At 45.2% G+C, this 15,512-nt stretch overlaps 2 protein-coding genes across 14 annotated transcripts in view; one reads left to right on the top strand and one right to left on the bottom strand.

Annotated features, from left to right (window-relative positions):
* Positions 1-3,258, top strand: part of KMT2C (lysine methyltransferase 2C) — a 195,650-nt gene extending 192,392 nt beyond the window's left edge. For all 11 annotated transcript variants that reach the window (XM_051611813.1, XM_051611821.1, XM_051611823.1 and 8 more), the window contains 3 exons: positions 346-419; positions 823-931; positions 1,181-3,258. In XM_051611813.1, the coding sequence (XP_051467773.1) occupies positions 346-419; positions 823-931; positions 1,181-1,273 (276 nt within the window). In that variant the 3' untranslated portion in view covers positions 1,274-3,258. The remainder of the gene's footprint in view (positions 1-345; positions 420-822; positions 932-1,180) is intronic.
* Positions 3,259-6,278: 3,020 nt separating this feature from the next.
* The window catches only part of GALNT11 (polypeptide N-acetylgalactosaminyltransferase 11), a 52,209-nt gene continuing 42,975 nt past the window's right edge, over positions 6,279-15,512 (bottom strand). For all 3 annotated transcript variants that reach the window (XM_051612431.1, XM_051612432.1, XM_051612433.1), the window contains exons 11-12: positions 9,260-9,397; positions 6,279-7,094 (exon numbers count right to left, since the gene is read on the bottom strand). In XM_051612431.1, coding sequence (XP_051468391.1) covers positions 6,963-7,094; positions 9,260-9,397 — 270 coding nt within the window. In that variant the 3' untranslated portion in view covers positions 6,279-6,962. The remainder of the gene's footprint in view (positions 7,095-9,259; positions 9,398-15,512) is intronic.

Here is a 15,512-nt window from a genome sequence, read left to right as displayed (position 1 = left end):
CTGGACCACAGTGTTTCATGAGAACTTCTTCAACGTGTATCTCTGTGGTATTGCACCAGTTAGGAAACTTTTGGGAAGCATTTCAAGACCTGAGGCGAAAGGCAGCACAGCAGCTGTTGGGGAAATAATAACTCTCCAGAGATCCCTGTTTATGACCCACCCGTTCCCTGGCACAGCAGGGAGGGGAAGGGCAGTATGACACTCACCCTTTCCCTCGAGAGCCCATGGGCAGGGGCTGATCCTGAACGCAGGAGGACACGTGGAGGTGACCCATGTTGCTCCTTCCTTTTGTGAATTGGCAATTCTGTCAAATCTATAAGAGTCTTTTTTCCAATTGTTTTCCAGAACCGCGGCGTCTACATGTTCCGCATTGACAATGACCACGTCATCGATGCTACCCTGACAGGAGGTCCTGCCAGGTGGGTGGCTCTGGAGAGATCCCATACCTCCTCCTGGGGCCTCATCCACCTTCCCTGGCCTGGGGCTGTTTGTGAGGGGCTCAAGTTTGGGATCCTCTCCATGTTTTTTATTCTCTGAGCTGGTACATTCAGCCTTCAGACTATTCCACTGAAATAATGTCATCTTGTGCATTAGCTTTGCTCATCTGAGTTTCATGGCAGACAGGAGGAAAGAATGGAAACTTTGTTAACTCTTGATTCTTTTTGACATTTTCTAGGTAAAGGAACAAGTACAGAGTAATATAATTTTATCTGGAAAGTCAGTGCACCCCTGGAGCTAAGGTCCTCCTAAGGTTTGGCTTAGATTTGCCTCCAGGGATGCGCCTCCTTACGAGGTTACCTTTTCCCACCTCTGTTTTCACAGGTACATCAACCATTCGTGTGCACCGAACTGTGTGGCTGAGGTGGTCACTTTTGAGAGAGGACACAAAATTATCATTAGCTCCAGCAGGAGAATCCAGAAGGGGGAGGAGGTAGGGTGCTCTCCCTTGCCTTTACTTACCTGTTGCTACCTGCATTTACTTCTGGATACTTGGCGATTTCCACAGCCAGCAGCACAACCTGTTTGTGCTGGGGTGGGGGAGAGTGGCTCTTCCCTCCCCATCTTTCCTTTCAAATCTTCCCAGTTCCCAACAGTGCAACCTCTGGTGTATTTTGCTGCTGAAACCGGGGGTAGGTAAATCCTGGTTGTGCCATAACCCTTCTCCTTCATCTTCCTCCAGCTTTGCTATGACTATAAGTTTGATTTTGAAGACGACCAGCACAAGATTCCATGTCACTGTGGAGCTGTCAACTGCCGAAAGTGGATGAACTAGAAGGCATTCCTTGCTGTCTTTGAGGGTTGCTTGTCCCGAGGTAGAAGTGATTCACATTTTGATTTTGTCGATGGAAAATTGTTGCCTTTTTTGAAAGGGGGGGGAGGGGAAACACAAAAATAATCACTTCTGGAAGTACAGATTTCTACTCAAGTATTTAAAAAAGAAAAGAAACAACCCAACAAAACAAGCACCAGGAGCAAGTCGGCAAAATCCGGAGCGAACTTTCCAGCCAGGTGGAGGTTAAATGGAATGAACAGAAAAGGTCCAGCACTTTTGTTTTTGAGCTCACTAAGGAGAAACTGTTGAACTGGGGCAAAGAACTGGTGGCCCCTGCAGGGGTGCAGGGGGGCACATATGAATGTAAGACTGAAATCACCAGCGAAAGGGAGAAGTCCAAAGTGCTGGCCACAGCCTTATTTGATAAAGGGGCAGGCCCTCTAATTAAAGAAGAATTTTAAATAAAAGTAGACACCACTGAACAAGGAATGTACTGAAATGACTTCCTTAGGGATAGAGCTAAGGGAAAAAATAACTTGCACTAAAATACATTTAAATACTTGATTCCATGAGTCAGTTTATTGTAGTTTTTGATTTCTGTAAAATAAGAGAACCTTTTTGTATTTATTATTGAATAAGTGAATGAAGCTATTTTTAAAAAGAAAAGTTAGAAGAAAGCCAAGCTGCTGCTGTTACCTGCAGAACTAACAAACTCTGTTACTTTGTACAAAAGTGTAAATATTTTGAGAAAAAATAAAAATAAAAAAATACAGTATAAAAATAGTTATTGACCAAATGCTACCAGACTCTGCAGCAGTTCGGGTGCTTATTCTCAACCATCAATAGGGATGTTCCAATATGATCTCCTGCATTAACAGCCATGCAATTCCAGACACAGAGTAACCAAAATCTCAGTTTCAAGAGAGAAGGGTTTTTATGTTCCAAGCAGTCTCAACTGTGGTCTTCTCAGAATTTTTTTTAAGTAAACCTTAAGCCTGGGAAAGGGCCTGTATATTACAACTCTCAACTTTTGTAGATGTTTGGGTGACTTAGATTAATTTTATTTGTATTATATTGTTGCATCCCTATTTCTTAAGTCAGGTTTTTTTTTTTGTTTTTTTGGGTTTTTTTGTGCTTACAATTTGTGATAACTGTGAATAACTGCTAAAACCACCCAAAATAGAGGCTGGACATTGTTGGGTTTTTTTCTTCAGCAAAAAATAGTCAAGATTAGGTGACTGTTCAGCCTACATTAAATCATGTAAACAGCATAGAATCATGTAGTTGAAGCTTAAGTCTGATACAATAGCCTTCTTAAAAGGAAAACAAGGAAAAAAAATTAGGTGTAATGTGCTTGCAGCTGCAGGACTCTGGCAATAGGGTTTTGGAAAATGTAATTTAAAGATGTGTTTGTATGGATTGTTTTTTTGTTTACATTTCTTTAAAAAAAAAATAAACACTGTTTTGTGTTTGCTTGTAGAAATTTAATCAGCATTTTGAACCAGGTTAGCTTTTTATTTTGTACTTTAAAATTCTGGTACTGACACTTCACAGGCTAAATAAAAATTTTTTAAAAAATGAAGTTTTTTTTTTTGTGTGCACAATGAAAGTGGACTGTAAACTGTTGGTATATTCAGTAATACAGTTCTGAACTTGTAATGTATATGGCATGATGTATTTTTATCTTACAGAATAAATCAATTGTATATATTTTTCTCTTGATAAATAGCTGTATGAAATTGTTTCTTGAATATTTTTCTTCTCTTGTACAATATTCCAACATCCTACCAGTATTTGTCCTACAGTTTTTTTTTTTCTGTTCTGTATAATAGTATCTAATGTTGGCAAAAAAAAACAAAACAACAAAAACAACACAAAAAAAAGAAGAATTTTTTGAAGTATACAGAGTGTTATGGGTTTTGGAATTTGTGGAAACAGATTTAGAAGATCAGCATTTACAAATAAAAATATTTTACATCTATAAATGATATCCTCCTGTTTTCCTTTGGGGTGTCTGGTTTCTAGTTCTTTTGGGATGTCAAGCTCTGTTCCCAGCAGCAGAACACGTTTGCATTCCCCTCTTGGATGCTGTGATACCAAGTCCTGAGCACCCACCAGAGACCATGCCCTGCAATCATGTTTTCTCAAAAAAAAAAATCTGCCACAGATGCTAAAAAAAAGAGGCACAAGTAAGTATCTTGTGCTTGTGCTGGTTGGGGCAGAGATCCTGTGGTTGGTGGGGGCCGTGTCTCAGCTTGGTGCTGAGGAGGGGGCTGCTCCTGTTGCCTTTGCTGCTCTTCAGTCCTGCCCAGCAAAAGTGGGACATTCCATGGAATGTCATGCTCAGCATGTAAAGCTGGGGGAGGAAGGAAGGGGGAGGATGTTGGGAGTGATGGTGTTTGGCTTCCCAAGTCACCATTACCCATGCTGGAGCCTGGCTTTCTGGGACCTGGCTGAACACCCCCCTGCTGCTGGGAAGCAGGGAATTAATCCTGTTTTGCTTTGCTTTTACTTTCCCTTAACTGGTTTTATCTCAGCCCACGAGCTCTAACCCTGCCAAGGCTCTGCCCATCCTGCTGGGAGAGGCTCCTCCTCACCCTGCACCACTGCTGCAGCGAGACTGCCTGACACAGGGACATCTCTGCAGGCCCTCAGTACTAAGTCAAGGCTAAAAATGTCTCCACAATTCACTGCAGAGAGGTGGGACCTCACCAGGCCCAAGGGCATTAATTTATATCATACACTTTGGCTGCTGGAAGAGGCACCTGTGCAGGGCCTGAGCACATCTGGAGTTGGAATTTGGGATGAGCTATGGGGGAGGATGAACTCAGAGCCCAGGCTTTGGCTGCTGGAGAAACTGCTCTTGGGACAGCTCTCTGGAATGCCCACCTCAGCCCTGGAATGCCCACCTCAGCCCTAGCTCACAGGGTAGAGCAGAGCAATCTTGGAAACACCAGAGTAATAAGCCACAAAGCAAAGCTGCTCTCAGTCATGCTCATTACCAACTCCATGAGTCATCAAGTAGGAAATACTTGAACACAGAGGCTTAAAACTCAGTCCCAGATGCAGCTTTTTTAACAAATGATAAATTCCTCAGCATGACAATGGCACACTGAGCAGGGGGAAAGGCTTTTTCCTTCTGCTGCCTATTCAGCCAAAGTCCCAAGGGTCAGCTGTGAGCAGTCATGCAAACATAGGACATAAACTATGACTTCCCACCTAATCACAGGTGGAAAGTCCACCTAATCACAGCTCAGAAAGGGCCTAGCTGAGATCAACTGATCACAGAAACGGTTTATCCCCCCCTACACACACACCCCCACCCCCTTGTTCAAATCGTGCATGGCTGTGCAGCTGCAGAACTGAACAGACAACAGCTTTGGCCAAAAAATCATTCCCTGCAGAAACTACAGACACCATCTCAAATGGTGTCACCTCCATCTATTTCTGGGAACCAGACTCAGGCCCTGGCAGGAGCTGGGCCTGCAGAGGCTCAGCCCAGCCCCAAGAACACTGGGGGCCCCAAAAACACTGGCTGAGGCCTCAGGCCCACACACACAGCACTGCAAACATGAGTACTGCTAATTTAAAAACCATGTAAGAAGGAGGTAGAATATTCATCATCTATATATTAAGGAACAATCCAGACACAACTCAGAGGGTCCATCCATCCTGTGTTCTTGTCTATTATTGCAGACTTGAAGACCACAATCTGCTGAGCTGCTGCTGAAAGCACCATCCAAATTTCCTCACCAGGAGAAAAAGGGTCAAAAATTCTCTGTGGCAACAGACTTGGACCACAAATAAAGCCAGTTTCTGCTTGGCCTCTATGAGGATTTGCTTGGCTTTTGAGTTTTTGTTATTTCTGAAGAAGACAACATAAAGGCCACAGAACAAAAGGCAGAGCAAGGCTCCTGCATAGCCAGTCCAACAGCCAAGGCAAATTTAGAAGCTGACAGGAAAGGCTGGAGCACAGCTGGGAGCAGCTGCACCAACACCCACTGCTGCTTCACACTCCCTCACGGGAATTGTCAGGGTTCATCAGGCATAGAAGGAGCTGCAGCCCATCCTCCCACCCCCGGCAAGGCCTGGAATTAATCCCACACACACCAGCCACCCAGGTGTCCCCAAGGACACAAGTATTTTTGTCAGGTGCTGCTGGAAGGGTTCAGCTGGAGGCCACTGGGAGCCAACAGGGTGCGAACCCCTTCCAGCCCCACACTGCCCTGCAACAACAATTTGGGAACCCACTGCCAGACTTGGGGTGCCCCTACAAGGACCTCCTGATGCAGCCAGGGGCACAGCACAGGACTCAGCTGAGGTACAGCTGCCCAAGGGAGAGGTGGTTGTTGTTAAGAGACTTTTGTTGGTAAGAATGAAATCGGCTGGGAAGAACTTCCACCTCAGCCTATTGCTCTGGTTTCCAATCAATCCCTGCTCACTTGGCTCCTCCTGCCCATCCCTCACTGCCCCCACGACTGATGAGCAGCAGCCAGGGACAGCTCCTACCTGCTCCTTTGCTTCCAGCCTGTCACAAGTGAATCTCTTCTCTCTGCAGGAAGGCGTGGGTCTATAAATACTCCAAGATTTTCATTATTTGTCTCATGCTGCCCAAGTGTCAGTAGCTGGATCCTGGAATACTCCCCAGGGAAGGCAGGTTGCTGTGGCACGATAAACAAGGCCAGAGTGGCTAAGAAAAAATACAGTGGGTAGGAACAGCTTTTTCCTTCTGCAGCAGCTTCCACACGCTGAAAAAGCATCCAGGGCTAAGGCAGGAAGTCAAAGAAAAGTAAACAGTGAAAAAAATCAACTTGAGAAGGGAAGTGGAGAAAAAGAAAAAACAATCAAGGAGAAACTATCTGTCAAACCTTCGAAGATGTGAGAGAGGGAGAGTCACCTGTGAAGAAAAGGGAGTGAAAGACCCAAATTTGTGCACATAAGTTCGCATCAGTCTCCAAGGTGGTGCTTTCTGGCCCAACAGCTACAAAGAGTAAGGCCATACAGATTAATAAAAAAATGATACTTTTATTTTAAATGCAGCTACTGTCACGAGTCATCAAAATAGACTTTGTAATAGTTACTTTGTTTTAAATATGAGGTGACAAATGACAGCAAAGAGTTTGAACTACATGAAATGTCCTAAAACAGAAATTAGAAGAACTAAATTTAAATATTACAAATGACAATTTTGAGAAGATAAAAGGGAATAAAAATATTTTCCAGAAAAAAGCAAAATAATTTGGCCAGTAAAACCATACTAAAAAAGTAAATTAATGAGATACTGCACATGAAATACTTGGAGAGGACTCCTTTCCAACACTGTCAGTTAAAAGATCCACAAAGCTAAAATCCCAAAATTTAAATTACATTGCTCTAACCATTTATCTTACTTAAAAACAGTTCAATAATCCAGGATAATCCGAGGAACCGATGATAAATTGCACTTCTACATGTTGTTCTGCAGTGGGGCTGCTCCTACTCTGCTGTATCTGACCAGGGACCAGTGACCACCTGGACCTTCTCCAGCACACAGCTCTTCACAGCAGAGGATTTCTAAAGGGTCCTTGCAATGGTTGGGCCAGGTGTAGCAGCTAAGGGCTCCTTGCAAAGCCCTCCAGAATGACTTAAAATCACGGCTGAAGGGAAACCAGGTCTTGGCTGAACACTTCTCAGGTGCATCCTTGCTGTCTCAGCTCTCAAAATGCCACTGCTGAGGAAGGGACCCATCACAGATGGCCATGGTCACGTACCCTTTGTGGCTAAGGGGATCCACCACCTTCATGCACTGCCCCACGGAGACCTGGTACAGGCGGTTGTTTTTCTAGGAGAGAAAGACAGAGGGGATTTATTTCTTAAAACTTTGTTCTATTCCATTGTCAAATTGAAGCCAAAAAGCTGGGTTTAAGGGAAGGGGATGCTCCTTCCTGACAGATGAGCCTTCCAGCAGCCTCCCTGCCAAACCAGACCCACAGCAGCACCCCTGAAAAGCCAGAGAACAGCACACCCCATAACCATGTTCAGACCTTGAAGTAAAGGCTCTCACCTCCTTCGCAGGGACCCAGTTTGGATTTCATTTACACCATAGCCTCTTACTGAGATGGAGGGATGATCAAAACCATTCCCCAGCACTCAGCAAAGAGAGAACCACAAGGTTCCAGTGCAGCACAGCCATGTTCCTGCTCTGCATCTGGCCAAGCCTTGTCAATGCCACCAGACATGGTAGGTCCTGTAACTTGGGCACTGCCAGACCCTAGTCAAGTGTGAGGAGAAAACATCCTTCTCCTCTTCCCACCCCCAACAGCTCGTTGCAGCTGCTTTAGAACTTTGGGGGCCCCTTTTCTGTCTGGAAAGGGCTCTCTGCACACTCCAGCAGCTCCCATAGGCAGCAACCTCCTGCATGGAAGGAGGCAGATACAGGGGAACAGCCAAACCAGGCTCTGTGTCACTGCTTATGGCCATAAGCAGATGCCCAGTAAAGCAGGACAACAGGGCAAGGACACACAACACTCCTCCATACCCCCCACTCTGAGCCTTGTCCTGTAGCAAACAACTGGCCTGTCTCTGTACCAGTGACTCACACAACTAACACTTTTCCTCTTGCTCCCACAAGTCTTCTCTTATCTGAAGAGTCCCAGCCTGCTCACTCATTCCCCACGAAAAAGGTGCCCCACACCTTCAGTTTGCCCTGCCACCCCCCTCTGAACCTTCTCCAGCCCTAATGCAGCCTGAGAGGTGACCACCACATGCAGTACAGGCAAACCACAATGAAGTGATGACATTTTTCATTGGTTTCTGCTCCCTTCCCAGCCAATCCTAAGGTTTGATTCACTCTCTTTTGCTGCTGATCATTGCTGAGCACCAGTTTGACACTCTTAGAGATTCTCCTTCTGCACCCCCACTGCCAGTGACCAGCTCAAAGCCCATGTTTCACACCCAAAGCCCTTAACTCTACACCACCACAGGTATCACCCAACAGTCACATGCATTGAATTTCAACCACCATTCTCTCCATCTTGTAAAAAAAATCTTTGTCTGCTCACTCAAACCGAAGAACTTTGAAGAACCTGTTACCAGCAGCAAAATACTTCAGATCACCAATCCCACTATCACAGGGAGCCGTGGCTGTGGCCCTGCTGGCACAGGCTGTGGCAGAGCTGTGAGATGGTTCTGCAAGTGCCAGACACCACACTTATGGGCTCATGCTGTATCTGCCTCTGTACCTCCAACCAACAGCCTTCCTTACTCATCTGCACTCAGGGACTTGTGCTGCCAGTGAGCAGCATGGTATGAACACGAGACAAGTTTGCGCGGAGCTGTCCTGGAGGTGCAACAGACAGGTCTGGCAGAGCTCCTCTCCTTGTTCAAGGATGTCTGCACTACAGACTTGCTGCTACACAAAGGGCAGGTGAAGAAGCAGCCTCTGAGTTAATACCCAGGAGTCAAACTTTGTGCATGCAGCACTGGCTCAGCTTTTGTGAACTTGGCCATTACAGACTTCAAGTGACTAAACTGACATGATGCAGCAACAACTGGAAAAAACCTCCTCTGACAATTCTCAGCTCTGTCTTCTACATCTTCAAGCACTAAGCAGAAACTACCACACAGGCTGCTCCTGCCTCCAAGAGCTGCAGGTGGATTTCTTTCTCTCTAGCACGTCTCTACGAGCCACAAGTGCTGTGGGTGGCTGTGACAAGCAGGAAAAAGGGCTAAATATGGCTGCAGAAACCTTCCTGTGATGCAAAGCACAAGACCTCCATGTCTCAGACTTCAGCAAGTCTTAATCAGGCTGAACTGCAGACAGCAAAGCCCATGTAACTTTTGTACAGGCTGCTGGGACCACAGGCTGGGCCCGATGCAGTAGAATTAACTTGGTATGTCTGAAGTTTGGTCATAATTAAACTCAACCCTGATGTCCTGTTGGTGTTGTTATCACTTATTGAGCCACTAATTACAAGCAACATGCTATATGGCAGACACTCCCCTTACCCCAAAGGTCCACTGCTGTGAGCCTCCAGACCCGTGGCACTTCATCAGACGAGGTGGATCGGACGAGCGAGTTTCCGAAACATCCAAGCAAAGGAGATTATTTAAAATCAGCTCATGATCTTCATTGTAAATCCAAACCTGAAAAAGAAGGTAAAAAAAAATTTACCCCAATGTTTCAGGGCAGGTGCATCTTTTGCTCAGCCACAGAGGAAGCCCTTTAGCACCTGGATGTCAGAGATGCACCGTGCAACACCCACGGCCTCTTTCCTGCCATTTATCCAGCAACTGAAAGGCAGCTGCAGTGCTCTGCTGCCTGCCCAGCACCATGCAGCACCACCCCAGGCAGAGGCACTAGAAGGACCACTTGTGATTCTGCTCCCTACCAGCATTTGTAAACTTAAGCATCCCCCCCTGTGTTCCCCGTGTCCAGGCAGCTAGACAAGATAACATGACAGCCAGTGGAGGTGACCAGCCACTCTCTCACCCAAGTCATTAAGCCAGGCAGTTCATCCAAAGGTGATCTTTTAGTCATGAAGGAGGAACTGGTAGATTGCCACAGCTCCATGGAGTGAGCCATGGGGCCAGAGAAGATGCTGGATGACAGCAGATGGCCCAAGATCTGTGGGGAAATAGCTCAGCACTCAGGCAAGGCCAAAAGGCATCTCCAAACTTAGAATCATTGAATGGTTTGAGTTGGAAGGGACCTTAAAGATCATGTAACTCGAACCCCTCTGTGTGGGCAGGGACACCTCCCACTAGACCGGGTTGCTCAGAGCCCCATCCAACCTGGTCTTGAACACTTCCAGGGATGGGGCACCCACAATTTCTTTGGACAACCTGTTCCAGGGTCTCACCATCCTCACAGTAAATAATTTCTTCCTACTATCTAATCTAAATCTACCTTTGTTCAGTTTGTTCAGCCATTCCCCCTTCTCCTCTCACTACAAGCCATTGTAAAAAAATCCCTCCCCAGCTTTCCTGCAGCCCCTTCACATACCAGAAGACCACTATGTGGCCTCCCCAGAGCCTTCTCCAGGCTGAACAACCCCAACTCTCTCAGCCTGTCTTCATACGAGAGGTGCTCCAGCCCTTGGATCATCGTTGTGGCCCTTCTCTGGACTCACTCCAACTGTTTATTTGAAACTGCTGCATCTGGCCATAAACTCATAGGAATTTATTTAACACTGTGCTCTGGGATCAGCTTGTAGATGCTGAATGATGAGAAACCAAAATCAGCTGTGCAAATTCTGGTGCCAGGTAGCCTACATTAGTCCCCACACTGGTCCCAAGGTCCTACTCCTGGCAGTTGGTGGTCTTGTGCTCAGAGATCTTCACTGTATTAGAAGATGAGAGGACAAGGGATAATAGATTAAAACTGGAAGAGGGGCAATTTAGGTTAGATGTTAGGAGGAAATTCCTTAGTGTGACGGTGATGAGGCATTGGAACAGGTTGCCCAGGAAAGCTGTGGAAGCCCCATCTCTGGAAGTATTCAAGGGCAGGTTGGATGGGGCTCTGAGCAACCTGATCTAGTAGGAGGTGTCCCTGCCCATGCAGAGGGGCTGGAACTAGATGATCTTTAAGATCCCTTCCAATTCAAACCATTCTATGATTCTTTGATCATGGACCCCTGCTCTCCAAAGAGAAATCACTGCTTCACTGTTCCCATTCTGAAATGCTCCATAAATGATAGCATGTCCTGCTCTGCTCCCCAGCCAAACTGCTTCTGCTAGCTGTGCCATGATCAGGAGACCAGCCCTCCCACATCACACTGACTTGTAGTTGGATCAAGATGAAAATGTGTCGACCTGGACCTCAAGAACCTAAACAACATCCTACCACATGGTGGTGAGAACTGAATTCAGCCCCAGCCCACCTGTATAAAGGACGAATGCATTGATTCACCTCTGCAGCGTCAACAGTATTTGGGTTCCTGATTTTTTGTGACATTACAGGAGTTTCTCTTGTTATTACACTGAAAAACATCATCACCTCTAACAAGAAGCTGTTGGTTTGTCCCCTCCCACTTGACACTTCAGCAGAAGCAGGTAATTTTATTGTTGGCAAAAAAAAAAAAAAAGTGTCAGGCTTCTTGAGTTGCTAGCTCTCACTGGGCTGCCTACACCTTGCTTTTAAGTAAGGCATGTGTGGCACAGCTGAAGGTTCAGAGAAGCTGGACCATCAGTCTGATCTAACTGCAGGAGCTGCTGGTGTCCCCTCTCTCCTTCAGTGCTCTCAGGCCTGCAAAGATCTGAGCCAAGATCAGTCAGGCAGAGGACCTAGAGCTCTCCTAACCAAGATGAGACCCTACCCCTGCGCCAGAAAGCAAAGAAATGAAGGAACTTTGGTACGTGCACCTCAAAACAACCTGGGCTACACAGGGGTAAGGAAAAGGAGAAGACAGTATGTGAAAACTCTAGCTCTGCAGTGCAGGGAAGATACTGGGACCATCTGGCTACACACCAAGCAACTGCTGTTCTGCATGCACAGCAGGACCCAGCAGTCACACAGCATTTGGGCAGCACTGCCCTGCCCCTCTGGCTGCTGAGGAGGTGACAGCACAGCTGGCCAGGTCTCTTCCTCTGCAGCCACTCTCAGACCTGACCCCAGGCAGGTGAGTACAAGGAGCATCCCTGCACATCCACCTCACTTGCCAGGATCAGCTCCCTTCCCTCTATACTCTGACCCTGTGAATGAGAGGGAATCGAGCCCCTCATAACTGCACCAGAAGTACCTGAACCTCCAGCCACACAAAGCACTTCTGGTGCCCTCTTCTCCCAGCCCTGGTTTGATTTCCCACAGCTCAGTGCTGCAGACACCACAGCCACTGGGTGATACTTTATTTCTTTTATTCACCCACTGAATGAGTTCCACACTCAGACTATACAATTGCAAAAAAATTCAGGCAAATAAAACAAATCCTGATTTATTTTTTTAATTATTTTTTTCCCTGTCTGGTGAAACTAAAACCTGCCCTTCTGGAGGGAGCTGTGATTCAGGACACTGCCTCAGCTGGACAGCACGACTGAAAAGCACACAGCTCATTCATCATCACTGGGACTTGCAACACAGTGAAGGTCTCTCCTTTGAAGAAGTGCAGATATTACATTCAAATCTGCCTCAACCTGAGGCATCCTGTGCCTTCTAACATACTTTTTCTGTTTAAGCCCTGTCATGAGAAAGAAAGCATAGCAAGATTAAAGAGGAGGAGAGAATGGAGAAATAGCAGGACTTGCCAGAAGAATATTATTATTATTAAAAGAATAATAATTGGAGCCAAGTTCAAACAGATGAAACTGGCAAGAATTGAGAAAGAAAACTCCAGTGACACAGGATCAGACCTTTAATCAAAGGCTGACTAATAGCAAAGCACACACAGCAGTGGGTAAACCCAGTGTGATACTCCTCCAGAAAGGCTTACAGAAGATGGCCAAAATTAATTTCAAACTAATCACGTGTTTGGTAGCAAGCAAAGGAAGAGGAAAAAAAGGCCCCAATTTGGGATACATTATGGCTTCAAATTCAGATTAGAGTATCAGTATGAACTTGCAGATTATTAACAGATTCAAATATGTGGAAAGCAAAGCCACTACTTCTTGTTTGTTTTATATGCAAGCCTTTGCACACTCCAAAACTTATTAACTACTTTGCTGCTGAAGACTGGAAGGACAATGTTTAGCTCTCGTTCTAGGCTGTGAGGAACCACAGGTCAGGAAGGAAGGAAACTTCTGGCAGGCAGCACCACTGGTATCTGACCAACAAGGGGAATAAACTGCTCTGATTTTCTTTTTGTCCATGACTTGCCTGGCTTCAAGCTCAAGCACAATATCAAAAGTCAACAGTCAATAAGATGCCTGCCTAGGATTTATACCTCAGTTCTGAGTGATGCTTTATCCTATTTTCTACAACAAAAAAATATTACATTTTAAGATTTATTTTATTAAAAACGTAACAGATGAGGTGCAGGATATTTTCATCCTGCATCTGCTTACTAACACCTAAGACAGCATCACTGTCAGATTTTGGTTTCCAAAAATGAAATTGTGCCCAGCTCCCAGCACAGAGAAAATCACTGACCATTTCCACTGGAGCCAAGGAGGTCCTGGCTTGTGCTTAGGCACCCTGACTGCAGTAGCTGGTTCAACTTTCCTGTCGTGGAAATGGGACCCAGAGATCTGGGGTAAGCATCCTCCCTGCTAGGGCCAAGATTTTTTAATGCAGGTGCAGCTTAGGAAGAACAGGTTGGGTTTTTTTATTTAGTCTCCTCAAAGCTAGTCCAGAGTATTTACAGATTGAAGACTGAGGTTCCCAAGGGCTTTTAGTACCTTCAAGATTTTACTTCACTCCCATGTAACACAAACAAATCACCCACCCTGGACTGATTACTAAGATCACTTCATAAATCTTGTTTACATACAGATAGACATAAAACAGAGCTTCTCCTCATACACAGCTTAATGAACAGTGTCAGTGATGACCACAGTTTAACCCCTTACAAGGACAACTGTATGGACTTTACTGGAGACTGCACCTTTGTTTCTCTCATTTTACTAATATTTGGATTTTCTAACTGGTTTCCGGTTGCCAGTGTCAGTAAAGGAGACATCCTCTTCCTCCCCTACACAACCCCCCCACCCCAGTGATCCCCCCTCTGGCATTATTTTTTACCACAATGAAGCAATGAGGGGGCTATGTTACTCAACTTGTTTTTGTGTCTGTGAAAGATGAAATTATTCCTACAGTGAGATTAGTAAACAGGTATCATCTACCTGAACTACTTCAGAGGAAATTCAAGTGAGGAAAGGACTCCAATGGTGCCTCACCATCCAGGAGGATGGCCCACACCATCCTTTCCTTTTGAAACATGGAGTTAACTATAGAAGATTTTAAGTCCAGAGTCAATAGAGACAGCTCTATTAACAAAACCAAGCACCCAACCTAGGGAGAAAAACCATAAATCAAAGAATCTGTAGTAGACAGAAAATGGAAGCTCATTGTTCCTAGAGAATAAATATTTCAGAATGGTATGAAACAAACCAGGCAGGATCAGTCTACCCTCTGGCTTTCAGAGAGCAGTGGAGTGTAGTAAAAGGCACAGCTGGCCAACTGGTGGAAGCTTTGTGGATATACTCTTATTTGGTCTGCAAATTGCACTAACACTAGAGGAATGCATTGAAAATTTTCAGTAAATACAAGACCATAACTACTACAGAAACAGTCCTTTGTGTGAAAGAAAATCCCTGCTGTGAACCATGCCCAGAGGAGAAGCATTCCAGTACTTTCATCAGTTACAATCTGTTGCTTAGATTGGCACTACTGTATTATTCTGTCACAGCTTCTGAAAGGCAAAAATTCAGCTAAAGAGCACAACAAAGCTGCCTCAGCACTGAGGAAGAGATCTGCCTAGCAATTTGCATCATCACAGCTATTTGCATAACCTTCAGCTCCTGTTATTATGGATAACAATGACATTACAGCATCAAATGACTTGTGAAAATCATCAGAATCTACAATCATTATTTAAGCTATTGCTACTCTGCAAACCCAACATCCTTGTGAGGGTTGTTCCAAAGCAGATACATGTGTTCTGTTTCACTGTTCAGTGTGTTGCTGATGTTTTCATGACCATTGTTAGAGGGACTGAAGAGCTGTGTCCCTTCAGCAGTTCATGGAAAAGGAGCAAGCAGACTTGCATGTCTTCACACTAGACATGTGCTGTTTCATAACAGCATCAACCAATAACCATGATACAGAGGTTTAGGGAGAAAGATCTTACAGGAGAACTGCACATGCGAGCACATCCTTCTAGACTCTGGCTCTTGAACAGTTTGTAAAGTATGTATTACATTTATAACTTGCTACAAGGTGATAACAGGGCTTTCATGAAATTCTTTGCTCAACTCAGTCACCTTTTAGAGGACCAGAGTACAGATGCAAATGCTTAGACACCTTAGCACCATCCCCCACTGGAATGGCAACAGTCACATTTTTTAAGCTTAATACATTGCTAAGTAAGAGAAAGGTTCAAATATTGAAATGAAGTAAACACACAGAGAAGAGGTCATAACAACACAGAAAGTTAAGCTTAAGAGTCAACCTAGTGTATTTGAAAACAGTAGGAAAAAAAGCACATAATTCAGTGGACTTCAGGAGATTTTTTTGAAAAGGAGCTTGGCTTCAAGCACTCAGGTTAGGAAGCAGGCAGGCATGCATTAGCTACATGACAAACCCAATCTTGTTTAGCTGTTAGATCAC

This window comes from Apus apus, chromosome 2 (genome assembly GCF_020740795.1).
Source record: "Apus apus isolate bApuApu2 chromosome 2, bApuApu2.pri.cur, whole genome shotgun sequence".
Taxonomy (NCBI): Eukaryota; Metazoa; Chordata; class Aves; order Apodiformes; family Apodidae; genus Apus; species Apus apus.
Note: the sequence above shows the minus strand (reverse complement) of the source record. Positions and strands in the feature narration are given on the sequence as shown.